This window comes from Neopelma chrysocephalum, unplaced genomic scaffold (assembly GCF_003984885.1).
Source record: "Neopelma chrysocephalum unplaced genomic scaffold, ASM398488v2 Primary Assembly neopelma1_22, whole genome shotgun sequence".
In the NCBI taxonomy this organism is placed as follows: domain Eukaryota; kingdom Metazoa; phylum Chordata; class Aves; order Passeriformes; family Pipridae; genus Neopelma; species Neopelma chrysocephalum.
The window spans coordinates 8340417-8356532 of NW_020897689.1; the positions used below are offsets into that span (position 1 = coordinate 8340417).

At 38.6% G+C, this 16116-nt stretch overlaps 2 protein-coding genes across 3 annotated transcripts; both read right to left on the reverse strand.

Annotated features, from left to right (window-relative positions):
- Positions 1-311: 311 nt before the first annotated feature.
- LY96 (lymphocyte antigen 96) lies at positions 312-11659 on the reverse strand. Of its 2 annotated transcripts, XM_027692973.1 has the most exons (6): positions 9537-11659; positions 5291-5375; positions 3789-3835; positions 2714-2842; positions 1868-1920; positions 312-876 (listed from the first exon to the last, which is right to left on the reverse strand). In XM_027692973.1, exons 1-6 carry the CDS (start codon positions 9607-9609, stop codon positions 775-777), a joined length of 489 nt encoding a protein of 162 aa, XP_027548774.1. In that variant the 5' UTR covers positions 9610-11659; the 3' UTR covers positions 312-774. The 2 variants fall into 2 exon arrangements, with proteins under 2 accessions (XP_027548774.1, XP_027548857.1); XM_027693056.1 differs by lacking the exon at positions 9537-11659 and having other exon boundaries at positions 3789-3878; positions 4909-8098.
- Positions 11660-12089: 430 nt separating this feature from the next.
- TMEM70 (transmembrane protein 70) lies at positions 12090-15667 on the reverse strand. The gene is made up of 4 exons (XM_027674536.1): positions 15568-15667; positions 15367-15485; positions 14246-14357; positions 12090-13858 (listed from the first exon to the last, which is right to left on the reverse strand). Exons 1-4 carry the CDS (start codon positions 15665-15667, stop codon positions 13410-13412), a joined length of 780 nt encoding a protein of 259 aa, XP_027530337.1. The 3' UTR covers positions 12090-13409.
- Between the last annotated feature and the right edge of the window lie 449 nt (positions 15668-16116).

Sequence of the window (16116 nt, forward strand, 5' to 3'; positions counted from 1 at the left end):
AACAGATCAATTTGTTGGGTGACACCATCCTACTGCATCTGAAGGAAACAGCTCATATAGCCTCTGCCCCTTAGACTCTGAGTTAGAGCTAAAAACATTCTATGAGGTTGTAGTTCAGGACTCTGGATGGCTAAACTCAGCTGTAATGTATCAGTGTAACTGGAAACATTCCACTTAGGATGTTATTCACATCAGCTAGAACCGCATAACAAATTGTTACTCCTCTGTTTTAGCTTGGTATAAAAAGAGCAGCACATTAGGAAACATCCAAAGTTAATCAGAAAACAGGAGAATAAAAAACATTTCTCAAATTGATTATACAAACAAGTTTTATTGTTAAAAGGAAAAAAGCCAACAACTTATGGTAGGGTTCCAAAATTCAATTGCTGTGTTTTAAATTGAGTACTGATGAACTGATTCTTGTACTTCAAAACTTCCAAACTTCATGATTAGTTTAGCTCAGTCTGAAGAACTTGACTTTATCATAACTCAAGGCACAGCACCAAAATGCAGTCCTCAGCCTGACATCCAGTCAGGGTTATTCTGTGGATTAATTAGAATGCCTGATACCTGGAGATTTTGTGCACATTGGCTGAGCACCTGATTACAGCAGTTCTATAAACAAGTAAGATTATATATCATATAGCTTTCCAGACAGCACAAGATGTATTCTACCTCAGGAAATCTAGTTTGCTTATTACTTCGCAGCTTGGATTCCGGTTGCTTGCAGAAGTGATCTCAGTGTTCTTGAATTATTTGAAAAGTTTGTCGCACTCAGTAAACATCTTGTTTTATTATCATGGTGAAATTCAAGCATATGACCATATTATTCTCAGAATCATCAGAGAATCCTTGTATAATAATATTATAATTGCCCTAAAGCAAGTAAGAAAAAACCAAGAAAATTAGTGAATAATGTTGCCCACTCTTGTCTAAGCAGCTTCTTGGAATGGTTCTGGTGCTTTCTGTTAGGACTGAAAAAGACATTCCCATCATGGACTGTTCTCATGAGTATAGTCAGATATATGAGTATATATAAAAAAATTAGTCCTCAACTTTCTTCTCATGACCAGAGTACACAGGAACAGCAGTCTCTGGTCTAGCAGAGTCCTATGGGGAAGTGTCAGGTCTGCCACAATCACTTCATCTATTGGAGGACTGCTCATGGCAGGGCATGTTCCTCTCCACTACCAGCTCTGGGGTTACCAGACGTGTTGGGCTGGATGGAGTCCAACACTGTTAGAGGCCCATGGGCTTTGGGATAAGAGGAGGTTGGAGATTTTGTATCAGTAGGAGCTCCTTAGTGACATTTGTAGGGATTAATAGGGATGATAAGGGTTTGGAAAGGCTCAGACAGCTGATGGAGCAGGTGTTGTAAGAGAGTGGGTCAACCTGATGACTGGTGCTGCTCTTGGTTTAATGCTGGAGCACTGCTTTTACTTTTGGATATTGTTATCCCTTTTCAAATCTTTGAAAATGGTTTCAGGGAGCAACAGACCAGCATGTGAAGAGAATGTAAAAAAAAAAAACAAAATGGGTAGAAAAATATGAATGGATTTACTCAAACAGGTAAAAGGAAACACAATTTACCAACTAAAATGGAATTATTAAGGTGACATTAACTGATTTCTTTGGTCTTTTCTTCTATAAAATAAAGGAGGAATAATAGAGAAATAATAACCTGAGGACATCCAGCATTTCAAGGATGCTACCATTTTAGACTCATCACTTCAATCATGAGAAAGTGTTCTGACATTTCCTCTTCTGTTTTCTACAGTTTGGGTGAATGTCTCTTTTCAGAAAATATACACATGTAAGTATGTAATTTTACTATTATTATTTCTTTATATAAAATGTCAGAAAGTACCTTTAGAAATGATGTTCTTAAACCTTTAATGTCAAATTCTTCTACAAGTGTTTCTGTAAAACAGAGATAATTATAATACAAATGGTTACTTAACCATAAAGTCATCAATCAGACTGCCTAAATAACTTCAAAGCAATATGGTATATCTCTCAGCAGCAGTTGCCAATGTCATTTACTCTTCCACTGACAAAGCACTCACCTGGTTCTTCTCTCAGAGCTCTGACTATTTGTCAAAATAACATTAGAAAATAGAAATTAACCACAGTGCTCCTCCAACATCTCCTCCAAACACATCTTACTGTGTTAACTCTGAAGAGAACTGATATAGATTTTTAAAGAAAGAAAAACATAGACTGAGTATTTTGACCTCCTCACAGGCTCCTTAGCCTTAAGTCTGACATCCTGCCTGAATTCTCTGGATCTGAGCCTGTGTCATATTTATGCTGGGTAGCCCCTACCAGAGGATTGACTCTTCTCTATTAGAAAAAGTATTATAACTCGGTGGAGAGAATTTCTTAAAAAACCCTAAATAAACTGTGTTCTGGATATTAGTAGTACCAATAGTCCCTCTCAAGTTTTCTGTACAGTCCAGTCAAATGTCGTCTTTCCATGTCATTTTAGAAATGTTAATAATAAGTGTCATACTGAGATGAAGGATATTAGTAATTATCATTTATGGAGACGGAAACTGCAGTACAAGGATGTTAAAACATAGACTTTGGACATTCTCTCTTTTAATGGGGTTTTGGCACTGGAGAACTGGATGCTCTGAAGTCTGCTGCCTGCCAAGCAAGGCCTAGATTGTGGAGAGAAAAATCTGTTTGCATGGGTTGATGGCACACCAACCTCCTTTCAGCATTTCACACACTGAGTATTCATCGTCAGTTCCACTGCACAGGAGCTGTTTCAGGTGAAACACTTTAGCACCGTCATACCAGACATGGAAGACAATCTTCAAAAAGGTGATGTCACTTCCTAATTAAAACATTGCAAGTAAGGACATGGTATCTGGCAGGGAGAAAAAACATATATGCAGACATGCTACTTAGATAAAAAATAGTTTCCTCTGAAATACAATATTTTTTAAAGACTCCCCCTAAAACTGGCAAAAATATGTATCTTGAAAACTGTTACATTCAGGAAAAAAAAACCAAAAAAACAAAAAACCAAAAAGAGATAATTTTCTAAGAAAAAAATCTGAAAAATATTTGAGTGACTAATTTCAAAATCTGTTTTAATTTCTTCAGCAAAGATAACAGCACAGCTAAATTAAACACATGCTCAGATGAAGGCTTTAGTTTTAGGCACATGTTGCATGTCCTGAATGCTGATAGCCATCATAAAGGTATCTTTCTAGGGAAGCAAACCTAGTCCACCCCCAGAGTTTATATTCAGAAGGTAAAGTTTTTGATACAATCATTTCATAAAGATTTCATTAACTCAGCTTGCCAGCTTAAAGCTGGGTTTAAAGATTACAGTTGGGTTCAAACACACAATCTAGTACCATTTCCAGCCTCTGGAACACACATATTCTTCACAGAAGTTCTGCCATACTTGGATGGCCTAATGATATTCTCTCTCCTTAAAAAGACTTGGGACTTCTTCAGGCCGGAAGAGCTTGTGTGAGGCAAACCTTGTCTGCTTCTCCCAGACAAATGCACCCAAACCATCTCAGATTTGCACACATAGTGCCAGACCCTGTACAGGGCTCTGGGAACTGCTCCAACAAGTAAAACTCAAATACACTTATTTTCATAGATCATAACTTCTGTCCATCATTATCCAAGTTTATTCATTCCATTTTCAGTCACAGAAACTGATTTCCTAAATCATCTGGCATTTTGGATGAAATGCCAGCTTTCCACTTGTACTTGATTTTCTGCATTTCCAGATTATAATTGTCTAGTTAAGAAAGACTCACTTGGAATCCAGTTAAGAGTAGCCTTCCAGATGTCTGTTTTCATGACGCTGCAAGGTGTCAAATTAAACATGAAAGCATGAGCTGTAGAATCTATAGGAAAACAATATTTCAAATTGATAGTGTGAATAGGCTTCTCCATGAAAATAATAAAAATATATGTATTTACCCACTCACAATAAACACACATTTTAAAATGCATTTAATATGTTATATACAATATATATGTCTTAGATAATATTAAAAATATTAGACAATATATAAAATTGTCTAATATTTGTAGTAAATACTAAACATGTATTTTAAATGTTATTATTCATTATTTATATGCTTAGAGGGCAAAACCAAAATAGTATCTCTGTAAGTAACAAGAAAACTCAATTTCTTGGTTGATGATATTTTGCACACAAAAAACAAGGCAAAAGTGCCTTTATTTGTCTTTTGAAGATACACAAAATCTTCAGTAGCATTAAGCCAGTATGGTCCTCTGCTGAAAATATCCCAACTTATGCTAACCATGGAACCCATATAAACCTGCTGACAATAGCTAAAAATGTTTTTAATGTACCAGCATATTTTCTAGGATAAGGTAAATGAAGCTTTGAGTAGATTTGCTCTATAAGTGACCCACCTAGCATTTTCAGAATATGCAAAATATCAGCCCATGACACAGACATGGCAAGAAGGTACACACTATGCTGTCCCGAAACCTGATACCTCAGCAAAGCAGAATATCACATTCCCTCTTCTTTTATGTATAATTCAATCTTTTAATTGTAATATATTTGTTAACTCAATTTGCATAATTTATACAATAGAGTAATTGCAAAATAAGTTTAAAATCCTTATCTTCCATTATTTCCTGAAGCAAAATATGCCTGCTTTACTTGAGGATAAAATTCTCTGTCTTAGCTGCTAGAACCAGCATTGTGGTAATATTTATGCCTATGAAGTATAATTCTTGTTATATGGTAATTAACAACAGAAATAGACTTCAGCTAAACTTTTTTGTATATTTTTCTGTATCCATCAAAGAAGGAAATTTGAAAGAAAATTTGCATTTCCTCAGTCTACAGTAATTATCATGCAAACTTAGAAAAACAATTACCTATATTCTACTTACCACAAAAAGTATACGACATTTCAAGATCTGATGACATACAAAGAAATTCACTGACTCCAGAGGTGAATAAAGTGAAAAAAATAAGTCCGAACATAATTACTTTTTTTGCTCAGTATCTAACAGAAATGTTTTGAGGAAAGAGGAACAAAATTCAGCACAGTCATCCTCAGTCACATGTCTTCAGGGAAAGTTCAGTTATTTTTTCAAATTCTCTGCAATCTTAATTAATCCTACTGCAGCACCATCAGTTATCATCACAATAAATTCTGTGAAGAAAAAGAATTTCTGCTTTTGTTGCTATGTTTTCCCCAGCTCAGGCCACGGGTGAAAAGTGAAAGAGAAAATTGTGTGAAATGGGGAACGGAAGTAAAAACATGATTACCAGAAGTATGTAAAGGGAAAGTATAGTTGACTCATCAGGTGTAACATTTTTAAAGGCATAAATTCAAACACAGAGTTTCCTGTCCCTATTAAAGAAAAGAAAAATTGATGAAAACCAAGATCACTCTTTTACCAATATGTAGTCAGTAACTCTCACAAGCTTTCATAATAATTTCTCACAAAGCTCACCGTGCTTTAAGAACATACTAGAAATTTGGAGGAGTGTAATTAGATGATGTATTTCCAAATGGAGCTGAACACAACTATCTGACATGTTATTGAGTAGAACCACTGATGTCCTGCATGACAGCTACCACCTTCAAAGCTGTATCTATCACAGTTATTTTTCTTAGGGAGAGAAAACTTAAAAATCCATAAAATTACAACTGATAATTCCCACATCTGCCTACCAGAGTCTCTCTGCAACCTTCTCCCAGACTTCCCCACAGTCTCTCTTGGAGAAGCAGCACTGTATGGTTTGCCCAAGAGCACAGAGTCATGCAAAGGCTGGGTTGAGGTGGACCCCGAATATTAGTCAATTACTAACAAAAGCAGTCAAATTTTGATTGGGATGTTTCAAATAAGAACACAGAATCTACCTGTCACAACTGAAGATAGGTTACAACCTGATTTTATCCTGGGATGCTGAAAACGTTCCAGGTTGCAGATTTTGATACTCAAGTTTGAGACACCGAAACAAAAACTCTTAAAGCACTTCAGATACCTCCTCTTATTTCTGTCTGTTAGTGCATTACACAAAGAATAACATATTTTGCCTGTATCTGTTATATCAATTATGTTGACCAAACTGGGTCAGCACTTACTGCACAAACCTGGCAATACTGCTAGTCCCAGCTACAGAAACAGATCAAATAAAGGCTAATACCTCATCAAGAGAGCACAATCACCATCTAACCGACAGGAAACAATTAAATTTTCTTTCTCACTATAATAAAATATAGAAACCTACTGAATTTATGGGAGAATGACTTACAGAAATTAAATTATTTCTCACAAGCTACCTTTTTTGATTTGTATGTATATCTGCAGGCTCCTCTTAGATCAGGAATTGTCTAGGTTTGTTTTTTTTTAAAAAAGGAGCGGTATATAAAATACACAGGTATTTGAGTTTGTGTTAAGCAGGAAACTCAATAAAAATTACAACAAATATAACTTAATCACTTGTTCTGACTCTTCCCACTTCCCATCACAGTGTCTAAAAGCTTTTATTCTCACAAATTCTGTGTATACCAGAGTAATATTTTACATATTAAAAAGGTAAAATAGTAAAATATTAGGAAATTGATTTTAAGAAGTCTGAGCATGTAACACAAAAGATAATTTCAGAATAATGACATGTACAAAACCGTGACTGATTGTGCCCAGAAGATGGGGAGAGTTCCCAGACTAGTTAAGGAAGGTAAGAATTCAATTACAAGTGCCTGAAAGCACCAACTAATGAGTTCACACATGTAATAATTCACAAAATAAAAAATTGAAAAATTAATGTGGCTAGAGAATTCTCCTCAGTATTTCCAAATCTTTCTATAGACCACAAGAAGAATCCCACTGGTCTGACAGAGTTCAAAATTTAAAGAAACTTCTAGCATTCGGCTTTTAAGTAGAAATTCAAAATTATACAACTTTCCTGACAGATCTCCAGAGTACATACTTCACACACAGATTTTTGTTGTTGTTTAACAGGATACTATAAAACATATCAACCCTTTGTGATCATAGAAATAACACAGTTTTGTTTCAAGATGGCCAAATCTTGCTTAAAAATAGTAAAATATGCAGTGAAATTGAAATAAATCAGGAAGGCTGTAATAGTTGGAAAAAAGAAATGGAGTAGTGAGGCAGCCACAAAGGAGTGATTAAGCAACCGCTAAAGAAGAGATGCCTTGTGCACGTACAGTCCAAAAAATATTCCTTTCAATTACAAAGCCATGGTCACTGGTATGGAGTGAGTTTAAGCAGTAAGAAGCCAAGCCAGACTCTCTGCTGAGTCTTCTGTCGGTCCAGTAGATTTAGCACAAGTCACAGGCCAGTCTGAAGAAGTCATGAGATGGCACTGACTGTACCCTACTGATAGACACGATTACACAGCTGAACGTGCGTCCCTCTGTGGCCAGACTTGTGCTGGCATTGCTGCACAGACTGGAAAGAGCACTGCAAATTTACAAGATTTTAGATAAAAGCTCTCTTAATATAAACGAAGACAACCTCTCTGCTGAATTCAGTGACTTTCTAGACCTGGTTCAAGCATAGGTGTTTTTTTCAGACACTTGCTGCAGTAAAGATATAGATGAGGAATTAGTCCCCCCTGGTGGTTCGGATAGACAGACACATGGGGAAACCTCTGTACCCTCTTCTACTCCTTTCTTATTTCACTTCTATTGTACAAGTCCAGACTATTACAATGCTTAAAAAAATCAGCTAAGGAAGCTACATTTTAAAAGGATCTGGCTGTCCAAATGGGAAGACAGGAGCAATAATCGCTACTGGTATCAGGGCTAAAATATCACTGATGATCATGATTATAAAGCCAAAAACCTTGACCATTGTGTCTGGTCAAATTGTCATTAAATCAAAATAACTTTAATAATTTTTAAATCTTTTCACCAAATTCAGTTTTAGATGCTTGTGGTTTTTGATGTCCCCTATTGATGCTCTTCATAGAAGTGACCTTTTGTGATGCTCACTAAAGCCCCGAACTAGTGCACTGTGGTGTGAAGAGTCTGTTCTGTCCCTTTCAAGTCAATATGAAGGTTACAGGAGAAGGATATAAAGTTCTACATATTTTAATTTTATTAAAACCTCTTTCTTTACTGTAATCTTTTTCTTACATACACTGATCCAAAAGGAAGGTGAAAAGGAGAGAAAGGGAAGTGGAAAGAGCTACACAATAATGTTATTTCACTAAAGTTTTGTGACAATTTACTTCAGTTATTTTAAAATCCTTAACAAGAATATTCAGTAGGGACCAACTCTGATATCCAATTAACAGTACATAAAATCCAAGTCTAGAGAATTTAGGACTTCATAACAATGACTTTTAATATCTCAGATGTAGAGATGCTGAAAGTAGAAGTTTATTACAAGCCTTCTCACTGATTTTTGGTTAAAATCCTTAAACTAATTCATGATACTTTTATCTTCTTTCTCGATACATTTAAAAAGTACTTAACTTACTTGTTATTGCTTTTCAAAATAATCACTTCATATTTGTATTGTTGACTGCAGATGAGTAGTTTGACCAGATAAACTCTTATAAGTCACTGAAATCTCCCTCAGGAAAGATTTATAATATATATGATCATAATAACCCATCCCAGAAAAATAAATAACAGTGCACCAGTATAGCAGAGGAAAGTACTCCATCTCCATGTGTTAGTCAGACAGACTTAAAGATTATGTCCTAGTTCTTGGCTTGTAACAAAATATCACTTTAATGGAAAACTCTTTTAAGATGTTAATCACATTTATTCAATAAAGAAAGAGGCAATAATAACTTAGTTTTCCTTGCAGGACTATTTGTGAAAGTTTTTGAAGATCTTTTTGCATCTGGAAGCAGACACGTTTATTCTGATTCTGGCTTTAGGTTGATGCTGAAGGCACTCCAATGTAAGGCATAAGGCATGCATTCACAGAACAAAACCACACTCAACTATCAACATAAAGAATAGAAAACTGTAGACTCTCTTCTCAGATCCTCTCAACCCATCTTTTACAATGTCTATAGTGGAAGGAGAAAGTCATGCCCAAGAATAAAAGAAAGGGGTAGAGGTTTCATCTCCTCTACATGCAGCTGATGAAGTGCTTGAGAGAGCCAGGAGAGTCCTCTCCAAGAGCAGTGCACTAGCACATATCTAGTGGTGAGTTGGTAGCACTTGAATAAGAAATCAAGTAGTTGTTGAAAGATAGAAGAAGTGCTGTGCATTATTCTGAATATATTTTTTTAAGTGTTGTATGCACTTTGGCTTAGTGGTTTGATTTGAATATATCACATTAAACCACTGGAGACTATTAAAGTGGAGCAAATACATACCAGGTGGTATCCTGTGGAAACAATTATGTTGGAAATAACTCACTGCCTCTTGCCAGTAGGCTTATGGTTTGTGTTTCCCAAGCCAAGTTTAGGATTAAAGCTTATAGTTATACTCTAAAATATTCATTAAACTATTAAAGTTGTCAAAAAGAAGAGAAAGCAGAGGGTGAAGGGAGAAGAAAGGGATGTGTCCTACCTGAGGCTAACAGTAAGCACACCACAGCAACACTGTCCACCCTGGAATTCCAGAAATGGAGACAGCTGGACATATTTTGCGGCTGTTTGCTCTTGTTCTCTGTTATTCCCTGCTTAAAATAGCTGCTTGCTGAGGTCTGTATAGCTCTTGGATAATCTTATTACAGTGGATCCAACTCCTAGCTAGCACACTTGTCCCAGTTCTCAGGCGGGCTGCAGCAGGCTGTGCTGTACGTGGGGGCATGAAGAAATCCATGGTATGAAGCATGAAGAAATTTGTGGTATGACCACAGAACTTCAGAGCAACCAAATTACAGCAGCTTACCAAGTTTCCATCTATTAAGTTATACTGAGCAATTGTAATAATTCGCGTCTGCTCTTAATTTTAACAGCACAAAGAGATTTTCACGAAGTTTCCATCACCTAAATTAGGCCCTCATGGTGCCATGTGAAAATCTACTGATTTTTTTCCTCATCTTTGCCAATGTGATGACTGTGGTTTGTAATAAAGTGAGCTCCAGTCAAATTAGTTACCTTTTAATTTTTCAGAGTGTGATTAGGAGTGTGAAGTACCTCAGAGCTTTAAAGATTTCTCTTTGAAGGATCAAAAAGGGATAATTTTCTCATCAAAATTTTTTACATTTGCAAGAAAAGGATGAGGGTTGTGGGATAATTCAATTTAAAAAATAACTTTAAAGAATGGCAAGAAGCTTTGTACTTCATAATTAAGAACAGATAGGGACTAATGAATAATAATGTGGACAAAGTCAAAAACTTGGGAAAAAGGGAGAGGGCTACTAGCAAGAAAATAGCACGTAGTCAAAGACTGAAAAGAAAAATTTGCATATATCGTGACTGTTTTTCCAGGGAAAAAAAAAATCAGTCATTATTCCACTTTTGTGGAATATTTTAAGGCTGGAAGGCAATAGGAAACGTGTCTAGGAAAGAGGCTTATTTCATACGTTCTTGCTCTTTACACCAGATTAAGTGAAACTGGTACCAGGGTAAGATGCAAGACCCAGCTGCTATAGACAAGTAATTGATTGGTCCTGGAAAGGCTGCAGGAGCTGGCAGCCTTCCTCATAGGTGTTGTCTTGCAAATAAGACAGTTTGTAAATCAGGTATTTCAGAAAACCAGGCTTCCATCAGTACTTCCTTCAGAAACTTCACGATGAGCACATTCTCTAGATCTTATAAACTGTTTCTTCCATATTGTACACAAGTTACCTACACCCAAAGAAATATCAGTGACTTCCAGGGATGAAAATGCTAGTAGATAGTAATACTTCCGCAACAAAGGGCAAAAAGCTAGTGAACAGTTTGGAGCACCGGGGGAGCCTGAGGGAGCTGGGATTGTTAAGTCTGGAGAAAAGGAGGCTCAGGGGGGACCTTATAGCCTTCTACAACTGCCTGAGATGAGGCTGCAGGCAGGTGAAGGTCGGTCCCTTCTCCCAAGTCGTAAGTGTCAGGACAAGGGGAAACAACCTGAAGGTGCACCAGGGCAGGTTTAGATTAGGCAATATGAAAACTTTCTGCACTGAAAGGGTTGTCAAGCATTGAACAAGATTGAGTCACTATCCCTGGATGTATCAAGCCATGTAGATGTGGGACTTAGGGACATGGTTTAGTGGTGGAATTGGCTGCGCTGGGTTAACAGTTGGACTTGATGATTTTAAAGGTCTTTTCCAACATAAATGATTCTATGATTCTGAGTACACACCCTAAGTGTAGCAGCAAACAAGGTAGAAGCAGATAGAATACTGTGTATCTTCAGTAAGCTCGGTCTTCTCTTTTCTTAACATACAAGTACTATTCTATTATTTTCACGTTGCACTTAGGAAGTATAAAGTATTTTTCTGAGACTATATAATTTATCTTCTGGCAGAATTCTGGACTTCTTAATATTATTTTAATCATCTGTGTGTCGGAAAGCCACCTACTAGCTTAACTTACATTTCACTGCCAGAACACAAGCAGAAGAAATAATATTTATCTTCCATACTTTTTTTGAGAAACTTAGCCAGTGGAATGGAGATATCTTACTATTGCTGCTTAAATCTGAATTGGACAAACCTCAAATTTAACAATTAAAACTTTCTTTGGTCAGAAGATATTGCCTAAGGGGTACCTAAATACAATTTTGGGGCCTTTCTTTTACCTTCTCCTGCAAACGCTGTTTCCTGTTCTCCCTGTATTCGGCACTGAAAGTTGACTTCATCTTTCAATGCAAGCACCAAAAGAAGCGAGTGAATGCATCAGACATGGAAAGAGTACTTTTAATTAGATGCAAAGCATCATTTCCATAAGTAGTACAATCAGGTGATCAGAATTGCTTGTTACTGACCTCACAGGTTCCATGTAATTTATGAAAATTTGATTTTTATATTATTGCTACTCGTGAAGTGATACTGGCTTAATGGGACTCAATCAGGCTTTTACAATTATAGCTGTGTCAACACAAAGAACTGCCTCAAAAACATTGGGATGGGATGATTTGCTTTTTTATCACTCAGCAAGTACATTGAGGGCAATTTCAACAGTCAGAAAAACAACATTCAAAACCAGTGGTTTAATGTCATCTGTAGTGTCACCCTACAACATGAAATTGAAATAATAGCATTGGAAGACATTTAGACTTTTAAATATATATTTTCAGCTAGAACTTAGAGAACATCTTGAATGGTAACTATAATACCTTTCTCTTTGTTTGCAGTATCAAGATACCTTAATTAGTAGCAAACATCAGATTTACTTATTACAAAAGGCACTGCTAAAACAAAAGGATTAATTTGAATTCTTGGGGTTTTTTTTTATTCAGTAATTTTTAAGTCTCAAAATATTTAGGCCCTTCATTATTTGAAAACAAGTATCTGTCAGTTTATGTGCCTTGGGCTAAAATATTTAAATCCAGCTTCTGCATCTCAGGCATGCAGAACCAGTCTAGTCACACAAAAAGATCTGATCCTCTGTTCAGTTGAACTAGAGGTGGCTTTCTTTGCAGTACTGAAAATCAAGAGGTATGTTTTTTAAAGGCACAAGATCTAAACAGTATTCTACAGGATACTCTATTTTGCTTCCCCACCTTACATAAAAGCTGACAGAATCCAATTTAACCACTAGCTGCCAGAATTTTCTTTGAGTCAGTTCAAACACAGCACCTGTTCTCGATGGGATATTCCCGGAGCAAACCTTATGCCAAGGTGCTTTCCCCAGCTCAACCAAAGAGAGGCTTCTTGCTCTCCACCTCTGGGGACAGGGTTGCTCGGAGTGGGACTCCACCTTAAGAAACCATTTAGTAGCTGTGAGTACCCAGAGATTACTGTGATGCAGCCATTCTCCCTATCTTCTCTCCTCCAGGAGGAGGCTGTAGCAGGAATTAGCAATACCTGTCTGCTTTCCAAAGACTCCTCCCATGGTCTCACAAAGGGAAGGAAAAGCCATCTCCACTCCCTTTACACCACCAACAGCATTGACAAAAAAGCCTGATGATTTTAGATTTTACATACTTCATAGGTAATGACTATTGATCATTTTTCTCTTACAAATGGTTTCCTTTGACACGGAGCTGGTGAGAATGCCACACAGCCCATGCATTTTACAGTTCTCTGGAGAGCTAACAATAAAAATCAAGCCAAGAATAAATAAGTGCAAGACAGATCTAAGCACCTTTTTTTACTATATTTTATGCCATTAACTCTGAAGAAACCGTCACATTGTTCATAATATTAAAAAAAAAGAGTCTTTTTAATACATTCCAAAATGCATTTGGAAAACTCCAGCTACCTGACTTAAGAAAGTGTAATAGAATTTTACATTCTTTTACATACACAGCACTGCATTAAGAACAATGACACTGACATTCATTATCTTCAAATTATTTCCTTTCATCAGCTTCCTTTAACTCCTCTAACTTAAAAAGCGGGGATTTGTCATAGCCCATGAGATGGTTATAGTCCTGAGGATTTGGAAAAAGCGTTGGATTAACAAGCATTGATTTTGTTTTAGCATAAAATGTTGTAAACATCTTGGTGATGTCTGGAATCTTTACATCTTTCTGATGGAAAACAGTCGCTTTTTCTGCCAAGATAGCATTGTACGTAATGGCTGTATAGGTGTCCTTTTCATCTTTGTAATAGAGTCGGATCACGTAACCTTTTGTAAGGACATGCAAAGTTACCGGAGTCACAAACGTAAAAAACCCGATCACCCCATAAAAGGCAGCTTGCATAAGCAGACTTTCCACTCCAATACCACTTTTGAGCATGATGTAGGGCATCATGAACAGGTTGAATATGCTGGTGGAGTAAGAGAAAAACCTCACACCTACATAAAAACAGAACAAAAAGAAAACAAAGGTTAACACTTATGAGGACAATCTTCTCTACAATTATATATGGTCTGCTACCATATAACAATGGCATCACTTGAACAGATGAAGTTACTGAAAACCCCCTTCCCTTTTTTTTAAGCTCACAGAGAAACTCTTGAAAGCTCAGCCCTGTCTCACTGTTACCATTCTGATTTGTTTATATGTTCACGTTTCACAGAGTATTCATGATGGGTTTATCAAAGCTGGTCGCTGGCTCTATTTCTGATGCAGTCACTACCACCTGTTACGCACAACTATGAAGTTCTTACTTCACAGGCAGTTACCAAACGCGGTCAAAACAAACAAAATAAAGGCAATACATAGCACTTTAAGTCACATACCTAACACTGTCTTTGCCAAATTTCCTTTATAAACTAATCTTCCGTGTTCTGGGTGTTCATGAGGGGAGGATGTGCTGAGGCTGCGAACAGCCACTCCTTGAAAAGATGTAACCTGGAAAATGAAAGCAGTACATGGCCAAGCAACATCAGTACTACACTTTATATCCACCTATCTCTATATACACATACATATGTCTGTATACGTGTATATATACACATACAAGGTTTCTCCTTGCCCTGAACCCATTCCCAGCATCTTAGACTAGGGATTAAAGTTGGGTTACACTACAAAGCATCCCACAAACCCCAACTGTTTTAATAATCTTCCATGTAAATATTCCAAGTTAGCACTAAATGTATGCAACCCCAATGCCAAAAACTCAGCCTGCAATCAACTTACACATGGCTTTGCAGGGAGATATTCACGGCGCCCACACTCACTAGGTCTCTGATCATGGAATCATGGAATGGTTTGGGTTGGAAGGGACCCTAAAGATCATCTAGCTCCAAGCCTCCTGCCATGGGCAGGGACACTTTCCACTAGACCAGGTTGCTAAACCTCTATTCAACCTGGTCTTGAACACCTCCAGGGATGGGGCATCCACAACTTCTCTGGGTAACCTGTTCCAGTGCCTCACCATCCTCATAGAAAAGAATTTCTTCCTAATATCTAATCTAAACCTACCCTCTTTCAGTTTGAACTCATCGTCCCTTGTCCTGTCACTACATGTCCTTGTAAAAAGTCCCTCTCCATCTTTCCTGTAGGCTCCCTTCAGGTACTGAAAGGCCGCAATTAGGGCACCCCTCAGCCTGCTCTTTTTCATGCTGTACAAACCCAATTCTCCCAGTCTTTCCTAATAGGAGAGGTGCTCCATCCCTCTGATCATCTTGGTGGCCCTCGGGAGGACTGGCTCCAGCAGGTCCATGTCCTTCCTGTGTTGGGGATCCCAGAGCTAGACGCAGCGCTCCAGGTGAGTCTCACCAGAGCACAACAGAGGGGCTGATCTCAGGTACGTCCCGAGTGCCACCTCGTTTCCCTGCTCAGACCCGCACTTTCCGTAAGGACAAAGCCGCAAACCCCAGGGCCCCGCTCCTCCCCTCGTCCCCACATTACGCACAACCTGCTGGGGCCCGGCGGCGGGCAGGGTGGCCCGGCAGCGGCAGGCGGCCGGGAGCCCGCGGTGCGCGGCGCCCCGGAGCCATGTGGACGCCCGGCGGCAAGCGGCGGGGGCAGCGGCGGCGGTGGCGGCCCTCCGCAGCAGCAGCAGCGGTAACATGGTGGGGCCGCGGCCGCACCGGCACAGCGCGTAGCGGTGCCGCACCGGCAACCCCGTCGCGCCGCCGCCCCGATGCGCTTTGGTTCCGGCCGCAGGAAGGGCCCGCCCGGCTCCGCGGCGACCCCGCCAGGCCCCGCATAAGCATCGCCGGAATCCCAGGATAAATCAGGTTGGAAAAGACCTCTGAGATCGAGTCTAACCTATGACTCAACACCAGACTGTTTACTAGACCATGGCACTAAATGCCACATCCAGTCTCTTCTTAAACACCTCCAGGGACTCCCTGGACAGCCCATTCCAACGTCTAATCACCCTTTCTGTGGAGAAATTATTCCTAATATTCAATCTAAGCCTCCCCTGGTGCAACTTGAGGCTGTTTCTTATTGTCCTATTGCTTGTGACTGGGGAGAAGGGACCAACCCCCACTTGGCTACAGCATCCTTTCAGGTAGTTGTAGAGAGTGACAAGGCCACCCCCGAGCCTCCTTTTCTCCAGGCTAAACTACTTCAGACGCTCCTCATAAGACTTGTGCTCCAGACCCTTCACCAGCTTCGTTGCCCTTCTCTGGACTCGCTCCAGCAACACAATGTCTTT